The 13,529-nt window shown below is 37.1% G+C and overlaps 2 protein-coding genes across 3 annotated transcripts; both read right to left on the bottom strand.

Annotated features, from left to right (window-relative positions):
- Nucleotides 1-1,237: 1,237 nt before the first annotated feature.
- On the bottom strand, nucleotides 1,238-4,022 carry LOC132175391 (exocyst complex component EXO70E2-like). Of its 2 annotated transcripts, none has more exons than XM_059587332.1 (2): nucleotides 3,782-4,022; nucleotides 1,238-3,644 (listed from the first exon to the last, which is right to left on the bottom strand). In XM_059587332.1, exon 2 carries the CDS (start codon nucleotides 3,340-3,342, stop codon nucleotides 1,417-1,419), a length of 1,926 nt encoding a protein of 641 aa, XP_059443315.1. In that variant the 5' UTR covers nucleotides 3,343-3,644; nucleotides 3,782-4,022; the 3' UTR covers nucleotides 1,238-1,416. The 2 variants fall into 2 exon arrangements, with proteins under 2 accessions (XP_059443315.1, XP_059443316.1); XM_059587333.1 differs by having other exon boundaries at nucleotides 1,238-3,648.
- Nucleotides 4,023-10,845: 6,823 nt separating this feature from the next.
- LOC132175674 (homeobox-leucine zipper protein ATHB-40-like) lies at nucleotides 10,846-12,904 on the bottom strand. The gene is made up of 3 exons (XM_059587693.1): nucleotides 12,698-12,904; nucleotides 12,259-12,578; nucleotides 10,846-11,253 (listed from the first exon to the last, which is right to left on the bottom strand). Exons 1-3 carry the CDS (start codon nucleotides 12,789-12,791, stop codon nucleotides 11,023-11,025), a joined length of 645 nt encoding a protein of 214 aa, XP_059443676.1. The 5' UTR covers nucleotides 12,792-12,904; the 3' UTR covers nucleotides 10,846-11,022.
- Between the last annotated feature and the right edge of the window lie 625 nt (nucleotides 12,905-13,529).

The following is a 13,529-nucleotide window of genomic DNA, read 5'->3' on the forward strand; positions in this document are numbered from 1 at the left end:
TCCGATTTTTTGTTACGAAGCTGATTCTGAACGATGGAAATCATTTGTCACCTTTGTCGGATGATCAACAATCCAAGGACGCATACCCAGACGGAAACTAAGTTCCCACTCACGACCCATGTAACAAGCTACACCAAGTAAGAAGTGTAGAACAATTAGCTCATAAGGACCACCATTGTATAACCATTCATCAACGGAAGCCGCTTCCCATATCGGGTAAAAGTGCAAACCTATAGCTGCAGAAGTAGGAATAATTGCACCAAAAATAATATTGTTTCCGTAAAGTAGAGATCCAGAAACTAAGTTTTTTTTTTTTTTTCCTCACTTTTCCAAGGTTTTGACAATTGCCATTTTTGACATGAAAACAGCCAACACACCCACAACAGCAAAATTAAACAAAACCACCATAAATGTAATACAATCAATTGGAATACTAAAATCTTCAATCGGGAACAAAGCAATTTCACCACCCATGAATCCCAAAACAACAAAAGCAGAAAGCCCCATGTAGAGTTTCAAGAACTTGGTGCATCTGAGGTAGAATAGGAGCACCAAAACAAAAGTGACAACAGCCACAAACACAAGGGAGTTCAAAAGGTCACCTAAGAATTTGACATACCAAAACAATTAATTAGGAAACTGACAGAAAATGACTAGAAACATAGTGCATTGTACCACCACATCATTGAATTTTCTGAGGTCTTAAAGTCTTCGTTCTTATAGTTGGAAAATGTCTGGTCACTTGCTTTTGGCTTTAAATGCCCATCTAAAGATTTCACATATGCATGTATCTACCCCCACAAGGCCACATTGAATCTGTCGTAACATTAATTAGATGCCTATGTAGAAGTAAAATGCAAGTAGCTGGTGCATGAATGAAATCCTAGACCAAATATTTTTTGGGAGTCAATTTAGAAATTATATTTTTGGTCCATGGAGTGGGACTAAATCCTGAGCCAACCATGTAAGATGCTTTTGCCAACAAGATTGTACTATGAGAGCTTTGGTAAATATCAACATATCTGTGGACTTTCTAGTTTCTACATGGAATTTTGCCCTTGAGAACTATATATTCTAATCACAATTCAGACCTATCTTTGAACAAGTTGCCATGTGTTGGATCATGCAACCAGTCAACCACCATCATTTGATCGGCAACAACATCATTATCCCAGTCGAAAATCAGAACAGATGGGACAAGCGTGTTATTATAATCCAATTGAATTGTGCATATTCATGCCTATAACCCAAATTGACATTATCCCAGAAAAACAAGACCGTTTTACAAGAAATTACAGCCAATTTTGCTCAAGAATTTTGCCTATAGGCGCACATTTGATATACAATACACACATTTACATCAATGACATTCATAACATAACTAGGAGGAAAAGGCATGACAAGAAAATGCTAAAATCAAAACCATGCAGGCTCCTTCCAGCGAGAATTCTGCAATGATCTTGGTGATCCGTCAAAGAAATCCAAGATATAATTCTGCAGATCATCAGCAGTGTACTTGATGTACTTGTCACCAATGCTGGAAGAGTTTCTCCCTGTAAAATTCCTATATGCCTGGACTACTTTCTGCGAAGTCGAAATTTGTAAATCTTCTCGGAGCTGAGAATCTGGGATAGACCACCCTGTCTGGCTCTTGTATACCTCCTCAAAGGCAATGCAGAAACCCCTGCACTTTTCATTGAGACTCGCCTTTGAAGCAGAACCATCATCCCTAAGCAAAGAAAGGACCAAACTCCACGTCGCCCTCTGGTAGCTTGTTGCGTGCTGCTGGAATTTAACAATATGCTTTCGGATCCAATCATCTCCAAAGAAAAGCCTGAGTTCAGAGCCCTTAACCTTTTCCACCATGTAGTGGAAGTTGTTCATTAGAAAAATATGTTGCAGAGCAGCATCCTTGTATAGCTTGGATTTGCAATCAAGGTTGAATTCTAGGGTAGATGTGATTGATCGAAGGCGGCAAGCCAAGTGACCATATGTTAAAGAAGAAGAGCTGTGCCCGTTCTCCGGCGGATTTGAATCGGCTGTGTCGTGGTCCTTGAGAAGCACATTAAGGGCATTGCAGTATATGGTAAGGGTCGAGATATGATTCATTACATACTTGGTGAGAGGGTGTATTGCTCCTTTAGGAAAAGGGCTGGTTGATCCATTAGCTGCAATGGCATTTCCAAATGCCATAAATGTTGCTCTCGCAGTATCAGCCAATCCCCTATGAAGCTCGTGGAACTCAATCCTAACCCAAGCACCAGCCTCTTCCGAGAATAAAGTATCTATATACAGAAGATTATCTGCCACAACCTCATACATGTCAAGCAAGCAAAACAGCTTTTCTGGTCCATGGGTTTCCATAGCTATGGCCTCACCAAAACTCAGAAGGGGTAACAATGAAACCTTTGATATGTCGGCAAAGCATAATGGACTAACAAATCCAAAATCTCCCGAAATCTGGTCGCAGAGCCGTTTTTCACTTGCAAGATACCGGATGATGATTTTCATAGCACGAACCCAGTTTTTGATCTTGGAGCTCAAGCTATCCCACTGCATTTTTAGCACATCCTCAATGCTTAACTTTTCCACTTTTAGAATGATCAAGTACTCCTCTAATGCATCTCTCCTGGCGCTTATGAAAGCCTGGCAGAACTCCTGATGGTAATTCGAAGCAAACATGATATCTGCTATGGACTTAAGATGGGGAATTACATGTGGATCGACCAAGTCTAGAATATATTCCTCAGATTCACTGCCACAAAAATTTCTTTGGGATTCTTCTTCAAATGCTATGTCCTCAACTGAAACAAAGGATTCATCATACACAACATCCCTTCGCCAAGAGCGAAAAGACATGTATTCAGGCTCAAAGTATTGCTTGTGCTTAACAAGAATGTGGATTAGCTCTTCCTCAAGCTTCGACATTGCTATCTGCAAAAGGCTTTCGGCCCGGTTAACAAGTTCCTTATGCTTCCTATCTTCATTCACAGACAAACTTCGAAAACCTTCTACCAATGTTTGAATGTCATGAACAGATTTCAAATACTGAGAAGCCTCCAAGGGTCCACAGTCCCATATAAACGATTGTCTTGACTCCCAACCCATGATCTTCTCCTCAGAACATCTGAACTGCTCCTCGACCTCTCGGAATCCCGGACCCCTGCTTTCAGTGGTGATTATATTCATGGAAGACAAGTGGCTGTCAAGCTGTGAGAGGATTTTTCTCAAATCATCATTAAGGATTTTACTAGACCCTAACGCCTTCACTAAGTGCTGAGTTGCAGCAATCACATGTTGATCTCCTTCACAGAGATGAAGTACAGAGCTAAAATCCCCCATACAAACAAAGACAAAGTAGCAGAAGAACTAGAACCTCCTACCCTCTTGAACTGAAAGGAGCTGGAATCACTTCTTTACAAATTCCAACTCATTCATACAGGCAACAGAAAAAGGCATGTATGTGTTCAATTAAGCTAAAACCTCCACTCAAAGCTTTCCCAGTTGGTAAGAATAAATCAGGTTCCAGCTATTTCAGATTACAAAGCCAAAAGAGAAATCAGAAATCTCACACAGCAGTTGTGATCTTCTACAAAAAGGAATTGGATGATCAAAGGCTCCAGAAAGGAAGCAGTACAGCAGTTCTGGCTTAAACAGCACCCAAAATTTAAGAAAATTTAGAGACAAAAGCATGGACAGTTGATGATGCAATACACAAAAGAGAAGGCATAAATTCAACTAAAACTTTGAGCTCCCTAGTAAAGAATAATCACAAACTTACAAGATAAATTCGCAGAGAACAACAAAAGGAAATCAAACTTGAGATTTGAATTCTGAGCAAGAACAGCTGCAGATCATATAGTAGACAACGAAAGCAACAAGATTTGAAACAAAACAAAAAGACATGAAACTAAACGCGTTTTCTTGTGGCAGAGGTTGTTTCTTTCTTCTCTTTTTTCCTGAGAAAATGAAAGAAAGAGTAAGAAAATATGGGTTAGGACGCAAAAGACAAGATTGTGAGATTGACAAAAGGAAAATCAAAGGGTTGAAAACTTGGAGGGAAAATGAAGCTGAAGTTTCGTGGGGGTTAGAATTTGGAAAGTCTTGTGGGTTAAGCCCTTCTCTGCAACTTCTACCACCAGATTATCCAAGGGCCTGCCTTTGACTTTTGACTCCTTGACCAATCGTAGGATGACGTGTCACTGTACGGCCTGGTTGGTGAAGATGGTTATCTCAGCCAAAAACTCCATGATTGTAAATGTATTCTAGTTTTTGTCCAGGAAATATTCTTTGACACAAACAAAAAAAAACATCTACATAGACTATAGCAGTACATACTTTGTACACAAAATATGTAAAGAACAAAAAAAAAAAACAGAACATGCTTGTAAATATTCTTGTATCAAAGTTATCCTCAGATCAATATGTCAGGTCAAGCCAAATATTTTACTGCTTAGAATTCACATTCACTAATATTTTTGAACGATTATCGAGTGAAATTTTAAGTTTTTCTCCAAACTGGTATTAAAAAAACATGTGATTATTACATGCATTTAGACATATATCAGTTTAATATAGCCGGGAATTTGATTAGGAAGAAAAGCTCAAAACTTGTAGATGTTTGTTAATTGTTATAAAAGATTAGTCAACTTGTAATTCAATTAGGTGGCCGGCTGAGGTACCTTCCCGGACTGATCTTGTCTAGACTCTAGAGAAAGGGTTGAAGTTTGTTAAACACATGAGGTCATCTTGAGATTGAATGGTGGGTTGAATGTAATTAATATGCATCTGGTTTTTCATTTGGATTCCAGAAAGGTGAGATGAAGGGCAATGCATGGACCGGGACCTAAGCAATCATTGGACATTCTTTATGTTGTTAATTGAACCATTCAAACCGGAAAAAGTAATACCCACAAAGAGCTTATTCCAAAAAAACAAGTTAGCCAGGCCACATAAGTTTACCTTCTCTCTGAAACTGTTATCTATAGGCAAAAACATGGTAACAACTATATATAGAGATTCAGTGTAAAAGAGATGGGAAAGCCAGGAGGGGAAAGTTCGTACCTGATGAATTTTACTAAAAATGTAATATCTAGAGTTTCAAATCTCGGATTGGAACAAGCTTTGCGAAAAGTTAACTCAAATATCTACAAAGTCATGTTTCACGAGAGTTTCTTAATTCCGATGTATACTAAGTCAAACGAGCTGTCTAAAAGAAGTCTCAAAAGCCACTGTTTGCTATCCTGTTTGAACGGTATTGCAAATAGAGCCTTTTGTTTGGTATCCCGTTCGAACGGAGTTACAAACGGAGCATTCCAAAGAGGGCCATTCGCTAGCCTATTCTAACGGGACTACAAACTGAGAATAAAAATCATGTTTTTTTTTAGTTTTGTCTTCTTACCGCCCGAACAAAGAAATATATGTTCCATTCGAACGGTCAGTGCATATTTGTTAAAACCGACTTAGATGTATTTTGTCACTTTTTCAATAAGAAAGCTTAGAGTTTGAGTTCCTTCTATATTTTATCCTCAAATATTAGATAAATTCTATGTTTTGAGAATAATTCCTTATATCGTTGACACACTCAAGGTTTTTAAAACGGATTGCTTCTTTTTTGTTGTTCATCTTTGCAACCCACGACGTCACGCTATATCAAAGACCATGCACATGCGCCAAAGAGGAGCCGAAGAGGTGGTGGCGAAGACTAAGGACAGGAGCGGAGAAGGTCGTAGATGAAGACAGTACGACGCGTGGGCGGTGCAAAAGAGCTGAGCGCGGTAGATCTGACTTCCAACACTATCTATTGTTTGGAGGATTTACCCTCAATCACTTCCTTATAAATAGACATGCAATGTTCAAATAACCATGGATTGAATTACACAATAATAAAGATTGGAAGGGAGAGCACAAAGGTTCATCATACAGCCTACTAGTTTTTTTTTTTTTTTTTTTAATTAATTAATTGTCTAATTCGATCTTATATTGACTTTGACTTGATTAAAGTTCCACCATGCTAGGTGTCCCCTAAATCAACCCTAGACTAACAGCGTTGACAATTTTGTATATATTATGAACCTTGACTTGTAGGGTGTAGCAATTGACAGCTATATGATGGACTTTGTACAAATATTCTCCGTTTTCTCTTAACTAATCTTGTAATATATATGATTTATTTTTTATATTAAAAAAAAAAAAAGGTCAAGAGATTGAATTTTACGTGAAAATCATAAAGATATATTGATTTGATATTCATATTTGACTTTCCATTCTCAAATGTTTGAAATCCCATTATAAATATGGATTCTTTGTAACATGTTAGGTACCTAAGCTAATAAAAGTATAAAAATATAAAAATGAGTAAAGCCTACTTAACTCTCTCAAATTACCACCCTAATGACAATATACCCCTAAAACTACGACAATTTACCCCCGAAACTACCAAAACAATAACAATATACCCTTCCAATGCTAACAAAATGACGAAATTACCCCTATAAAATTTTCAATAAGACAAAAATACCCTTTGAATTTTGAAGAAAAAAAAATTAGTACTTTTTGTTTTTATTTTAGTAAGGGTAATTTTGTCATTTTTAAAAAACTGAGGGTACATTGTTATTGTTTTGGTAGTTTGTGGGATAAATTGTCGCAATTTATAGTTTAAGAGGTAGATTGTCATTGGGATGGTAGTTTGAAAAGGTTAAGTGGACTTTACCTATAAAATTATAATCTCTCTCTGACCTCGATGTATAGAGTCGTGCTTTGCGGCTGTCAAAAATTAAAAAATAATAATAATAATAAATTCTGTTATTATTCTTTTTTTTTGTTAGCTAAATTTTTATGAGTTAATATTTAGGTTCTAATGCCTCAAAACTTATTTTTGAATTCAAAATTAAAACTTAGGGGTGGAAGATTAACCCTTTAGAGATGGTATCACCTAAAAGGAATTCGATTATCCTAAATTTGGTGCTAATACCTTAAATTTAGATTCCCCTTATAACATATTTCTTCTTCAAATAAAAAAAAAAAAAAAAAAAAAAAATAGCTGACGCTTGGTTGACAATTTTACTAGCCGAAAATCTCTACTCCTACATATAATGTGCTCCAAACCCAAATAATCGACCAGAACCGACCAGACATGATCCGACCCGAGACCAAAGTTATGCCATGTCAGCATGACAGCACCAAAAGCGCAGCTCCTCTGTCGGCGGCGAGACCCGTAAGGTCCGATCAAGATGAGTCAACTCAACTGCGTCGCGCCGAGTTGCATCGAGATCAGCTAGCTTCCAGCTCTCCAACGAGACCCTCGACGCCCAGCTCATATCAGGTTAGGCTCTGTTTGGTCACTGGGAAAAGTGACGGAATAGAAAAAGAAAACAGAAGCTTTGATAATCTTTAAGTTCCCTCTGTTGTTTGGTTTTGAATTTTTTTGAATTAGAGAGATCATAACTGAAAGTCTGAAACAGTTAAATTAGGCTCCCTGTGTGGAATATAAATTGTTGTTAGGGTTTGTTTGTTTGGTAGTGATCACATGCCGCAAAAGGAACCCAATAAATTCTCAAAACTTTGAATAAGTATTGTTATACTGTTGGTTTGGTACTGTAAAAAGTTGCAATTTTTTTGCTCCTGAGCTAGAAAAGTAGCTTTATTAAGGTAAATAAAGTGAAATTGTTGCATTGGGCTTTGCAAAAACCAATTAATGTTGCTGAGAAAATACTATAACTTCAACCCTCCTTCCTTTGTCAAGGATTTATTTGAGAAAACTTCACTCAACCAAGAGTTCCAAGGCTTTTTCCATTTTGCTGTTGCTCATACGGTAATTGATGGTCCAACTTCAACTCATGGGTATGGAAAACTTGAAAATATTGTATGTGGGAAAAACATTAAATGTAAAGTAGTCAAGTGCCTTATGGGGAATTGACCACTGAACCTTTCTTTGAGATGATGGGACATAGCCTGATAGAATTCTTATGGTGTCATCACTGTCTCTGCAGGGAAATTTTTAACCATATTGCAGAGTTGGTGATGAATATTCCTCAGGCTTCTTAGGATAGCCAGACCAGCCCCAGCAAGATTTGAATAGTTTTATGGAAGATAAGTAAGGTAATAGGTGTTGGGCATGAATTTCCTACTGCAAAAGTGTTTCACAATGCATTGGTAGCTATGCCATTGCCATGAAGTTTCAGTTAAACTGAAGGAAATAATGAGTGATTTCAAGCTGGAATATGCAGTCAAAAAGATTTATTCAAAGATGCATCTATGCATAAAGAATATGTACTAGATCAGCAAAGAAGGAGAGCTTTAAAGGGGGAGTCCGGTGGATTGAGATCTGTGCAAAAAGACAGGTCACAGGACATAGAAGGGTTCAAGAAGGTTAGAATTTTCTCACCTGCTTTATTTTTTCATGGCATATATAATTCTCTATGGTTTCTGTTTTTTCACAGCAGGAGCAACAAATGCAAATGAACTGGTTGTGGTGGTTGTATTATACTAGGTTAGTTTAGATGTTTTTCCCTTCATATAGCTTCATGTTTGCTCAAGGCATGTCTACTTGCGAGGACGGATCGACACAAGTTTTGAGAATTCGAGAAAAAATCATGGCGAAGCGAACTGTTTATCAATTTGTTAAGCGTCAAGTGAAGGTGGAGTAAGACTCGTAGACTTGAACCTTATTCCGACCCGATCAATTTGGTCAGGCAGTTATCATAACTTTCTTATTTAAATATAATTTCACTTCTTTTATTTTAAAAAAGAAGGGAATGGTTGATTCCAAACTTGTGCTATTTTAATCCTTACCAACTTGATATATATCAATTTAACCTTGTTGAACACATGGATTACAAGAAGACAAATGAGATAATACCAAGGGACATTTGAATATCTAAATAGTCAATTCCAACGTGTTTTCTTATAGTTCCAAGATTTACTTTGAATTCTTCTGCAACCCAATAAGCCCACATAAATTTGTTGCATCTACAGTGTTGCTAATACTGCAGGCAGTGCTTCCAATATCTAGGGGAATTTTTTTTTTTTTTTTTTTGAGGGGCCAATTGGGGGTGGAGCTTAAAAATCCATATAAATTTTATTTGGTTGAGTGAACTTTTTTTTTTTTTTTACAAAAAAAAAATTTGGTGGGCCAGCCCATTTAATTATTTTTGTTTCTATGGGGCATGGGCTAGGGTGGGGGTGGCCCGCAAAATACGGCTTTGTCTATATAGAATATCCTCTAAATGGATTCCCAAAACTCTGCTGGCTTTGACAAGCGTGACAAATAATTCACGGCTTCAGTAGCCCACTATGACAATTGACCGTACTCCAATTTGGCATATATATATATTAATGCTACATATTCAACTTATTTTACTTTTATTATATTAGACTAATGTGACTATGTTTACCAATTTTTTGATTAGCCGTTTATTAATAAATAAAAAAATAAAAAAATTAAGAGTTGATGTGAATTGCTACATCATTCTATTTGACTAAGAGTAAAATATGTGTTTAATATATATATATATATATATATATATATATGAGAAATGATTTATTTTTTCATGATCTTTTTTCATCTTTCTAATTTTTAAAATTATCATTGAATTTGTGGGTTTACGTAAGTTTCATACGTAAACATTATAAATTTAATGGTAGTTTTAAAAAATATTGATGTGAATATATGGATAGTTACTCAGGAGAAAATAAAAAATTAAAAAAATTTAAAATTAAAAAAAAAAAAAAAAAAAAAAAAAAAAAAGAGAGAGGAAAAGGGAAGGAAAATAGAGGGGTCGTTGTGTAAGTACATGCCCTTTACAAAAAAAATATCTACCAAAAGTGCTCTCAAAGTGCGTACTTAACCACTTTATTCATGCCCTTTGCATTATTCATCGTGGGGCCTTTTAACATCCCCCCTCCCTCTCCCTCTCATCCCCAACTACTCCCAAAACCAAAAGTGTCTCCCCTTCACTTCTTCCCATACCCCACTATGATGATGCTTCCCATTTACTAATTGCCTCCTCTTTTCATCTTATATCATCACCATTTCCAGTCTTCATTATATGATATTTGTGGGTGGAATCGTGTATTTGGACTTTATTCGACATAAGTAGTCTTGTCTTGAAGAGATTTTACGTCATAAAAAAAAATGATGCTTTTTCATCAACGACAATAAGTTCAAGAGTCTAACGTGCATCTTGAATGTTGAAGTGCAACAATGCCACTCTCCTCACTTGGACAGCTCTTAGAACATGTCTTACAGGGTACAATTTCAAATGTCATAAAAGGTTTCGGTTTTCTTCATTGGACACCAATTGATTTTTAGATGAGATAGTCAAAGGCCTGATCCAACAAATGGTATCAGAGCTAGAATCATGGGTTCGAATTGCGAAAGTGCCATGTTGAGAGAGGAATTGTTAAGGTGCAACAATATCACTCTGTTCATTTGACTGACTCTTAAAACATGTCTTGCTATGTGCAATTTCGAACTGATCCAACATTAGATAAGATAAATTTTTAGGCTATAGTTTAGGAGTAACGTTACACTCTTAATCTAATAATAATTTTTAAAAACCCTTTAAAAGAAATGTGAAAATAAGTACGAAGAAATGAGAATGCGCAGCATTTCTCATGGTCCATATCTCCTTATGGTCAATATTCAATGGCATTAATTAATGCTAGTATCAAAATCACACCTAACAGGTGGGACTTTTCAACACATTGAATGGGAATTGTGTTCAAAACATTTGGCAGATTTGTTGTTTCATTGTCAAGCCCCACATATCTCTTTCACTCTCTATGCATACAACTAGGAAAAAAAAAACAGCATGTGAATCAATGAGATTCCAGTCAACAACGAGAAGCAAAAGCTATCAATAAGTTAATAACATTAATTTCCAGATGGATCGTCTAGTCAAGTACACTGAAACCATGCTAGCTAGCAGAGAGACATACATTGCTTGAAAAACAAAAGCTATTTACATTAGCTTGTCAATATCTACAAAAACACTAATAAAACTGCACCACCATCATCATCTAAATGTACTGATTGAACCAATCCACGCCCTGTGCGTAATAGAACGCTGGCGTGTTAAAAACATCGCCGTACTCATTCATCTCAATTTCAAATTCTCCCAGAAACGGCTGTCCCATTGTCTCCACCGAAGGTGACGAGCTCGCACTATTGCTCGGAACCGCCTCCGCACGTTGCGACAGCCGTTGGATCTCCTTCTCTGCCTCCGACAGTTGCTCCTTCAGCTTCAGCACCTGCAAATCAATCAATGGGGGGTGTCAAAATAGTTTGTGCGCAATTTTTCCCTTGTGATATTTTTTTTAAAAAAAAAACATTTGTCACGTGGTGAGTGGGCCTCGGAAAGGCCCAACACCCAGCCACCTTAAACAACAGTGTACGGTCGCTCGTGGGAATACATATAGTACCGTTTGTTGTCTCATGAGGTGGCAGTACACTGCTCCTCGGTCAATTCATTTTTCTGGCTTTCTGTTAATTTTCTACAGCCGTAGCCCACCAAGGTGGCATGGCTTCGAGCCCAGAGCTCATGCACGTTCTTATGCCGTGGGTCACCCTCCTCCATTTCTTTTTTTTTAAAAAAAATAAAAAATTTAATATATTTCTTCCATTATTACAGGATTAAATAGTAAACCGCATCAAGACACGCATTTACGAATAAAATATTAAGTTGCTTAGCCAGTCAATTGCGTAAACAATTAATTTCTCGTCCAAAATTAGTGTTAATTAAACTGGGTAAAGTGAGTGATACTCTCTCACAAGGATTTGTTTGGATACTGCGAAACCAGAGGAAAAAAAAAAGGACAAAACAAGAGCGAGTTTCATTGTTACGTTGTCTTAATTATATACTACTATTTATTAAATAGCATTTTTCATTTGTAAATGGGTAGACCAAGTCAAGCTTGTTATATATATATACTTGACAAACTCGACCGAGAAAGAAAATAAAAATTACTGGGAATTCATACTTTTCCTTCTTTTCTCGGAAACCAAACGGGGTAAGTAATAGAACTAATTAAAGCCTAGCAAATAGCTAAAAAAAAAAAACCAACACAAGCAGGTGATCAATCAAAGAAGATGAAAGTTTTCGATACTTCAGAAACTGGAAAGCAGAAAATGAGTTGGAATTACTTTTCCGTCTTTTTCTCGGGAAACAGACAGGTTAATTAAAGTAAAAACATAGCAAATAGAGTAATAAACAAAAAAGAAGTGGAAACAAAGATCTAGAGAGAAGGAAAAGGGACCTCAGACTCAAGCCGGCATTTCTCGAAAAGGGTGCTTTCCTGCTCTTTCTTCAAAACAGAGTACTCTTCCTCCAATTTCTTGTTCCTCCAACGAGCCCTACGGTTCTGGAACCAAACGGCAACCTGGCGCGGCTCCAGACCCAACTCAGAAGCGAGCCGGTCCTTCCTTTCCGACTCCAACTTATGTTCATTTCCGAAGTAACCCTCGAGAAGAGTCACTTGGTCCTCGGTTAGCTTACGCTTCTTGATCCCGCCGCCGCCGCTGCCGCCGCCTTCTCCTCCTTTGCTCTTCTTACGGCGTCGTCTTGGTTTCGACTCACCTGAACATGCATCATCACCACAAGCTCATGTTAATCGTCAACGACAGGTGCAATTAATAGAAGCACACAAAAAACCTTTTTTTTTTTTTTTTGCTGCGCGCTTTGGAGTCGACACAAACCTTGTTGGGTGGTGGTGGTGGTGGTGGTGTATGCATCAGCGTACAGTGGAGAGAAGTGTAGCATATTTTCCTGACCGTTCATGGTGATTGTCATCCCTGATCAGATCCTGTCTCTCTCAGTCACTCTGCTCGATCTTATGTTTCCCTCAGACCCAAACACACCCAATACTGTTCTCCCATGAAATGATGAATGTCTTGGAGTGTCGACGCCCCTCATTTATAAGGCCAGGTGTTTATCTTCCCACCTTTTGTGTTCCAACTACAATTTTACTTTACCAAAATACCCTTTCTTTTTCTAGAATATGACGGCATTTGCCATTCTTTCCCATTAAATATTCATTGTATTAAAATATACAATTCTTAGGATACAGTCTTCCCTTTACCATATATATGCCACTCAATTATGTTATAAAAATGCAACCAAAATGGTGGACAAAAATACTAATTTATTTAATCCTTTTTTTATGTGTTTTCTTTTCCCTTAAGGATTTGCCAAATAATTTCGTTTGTTTGGAAAGGGGAGACATGAATGTTTTCTTCTCCATGCTTCTCCTATGAATATCCATAATCGAAAATTTAACGGTCAGGCCTACACTGGTTATTACCTTCTTCTTCTGCTTTTTCTTGGTGCGTTTATCTGAATCCTATATAAAAATGTCTTACATTATCCACTCAAATGACTATCAATTCAAACTTATAATTACTGTGAATCCCAATTCATTCTACCCCAGATAAATAAAGAGAGAAATAGTAGGGTCAGGATAGGCTTTCCTAATCAAGTAATTAAGAAGGAAAGATAGGGCCATTATGTTATGGATGAGAGAAGTCTAGA

The sequence above is a fragment of the Corylus avellana genome, chromosome ca3 (genome assembly GCF_901000735.1).
Source record: "Corylus avellana chromosome ca3, CavTom2PMs-1.0".
Taxonomy (NCBI): domain Eukaryota; kingdom Viridiplantae; phylum Streptophyta; class Magnoliopsida; order Fagales; family Betulaceae; genus Corylus; species Corylus avellana.

Coding starts and splice junctions, on each gene's coding strand:
- LOC132175391 (XM_059587332.1), bottom strand. CDS start 3,342: ATGGGGGATTTTAGCTCTGTACTTCATCTCTGTGAAGGAGATCAACAT.
- LOC132175674 (XM_059587693.1), bottom strand. CDS start 12,791: ATGACAATCACCATGAACGGTCAGGAAAATATGCTACACTTCTCTCCA. Junction 12,579..12,697: donor CACCACCACCACCCAACAAG/GTTTGTGTCGAC, acceptor ATGCATGTTCAG/GTGAGTCGAAACCAAGACGA. Junction 11,254..12,258: donor AATGCCGGCTTGAGTCTGAG/GTCCCTTTTCCT, acceptor ATTGATTTGCAG/GTGCTGAAGCTGAAGGAGCA.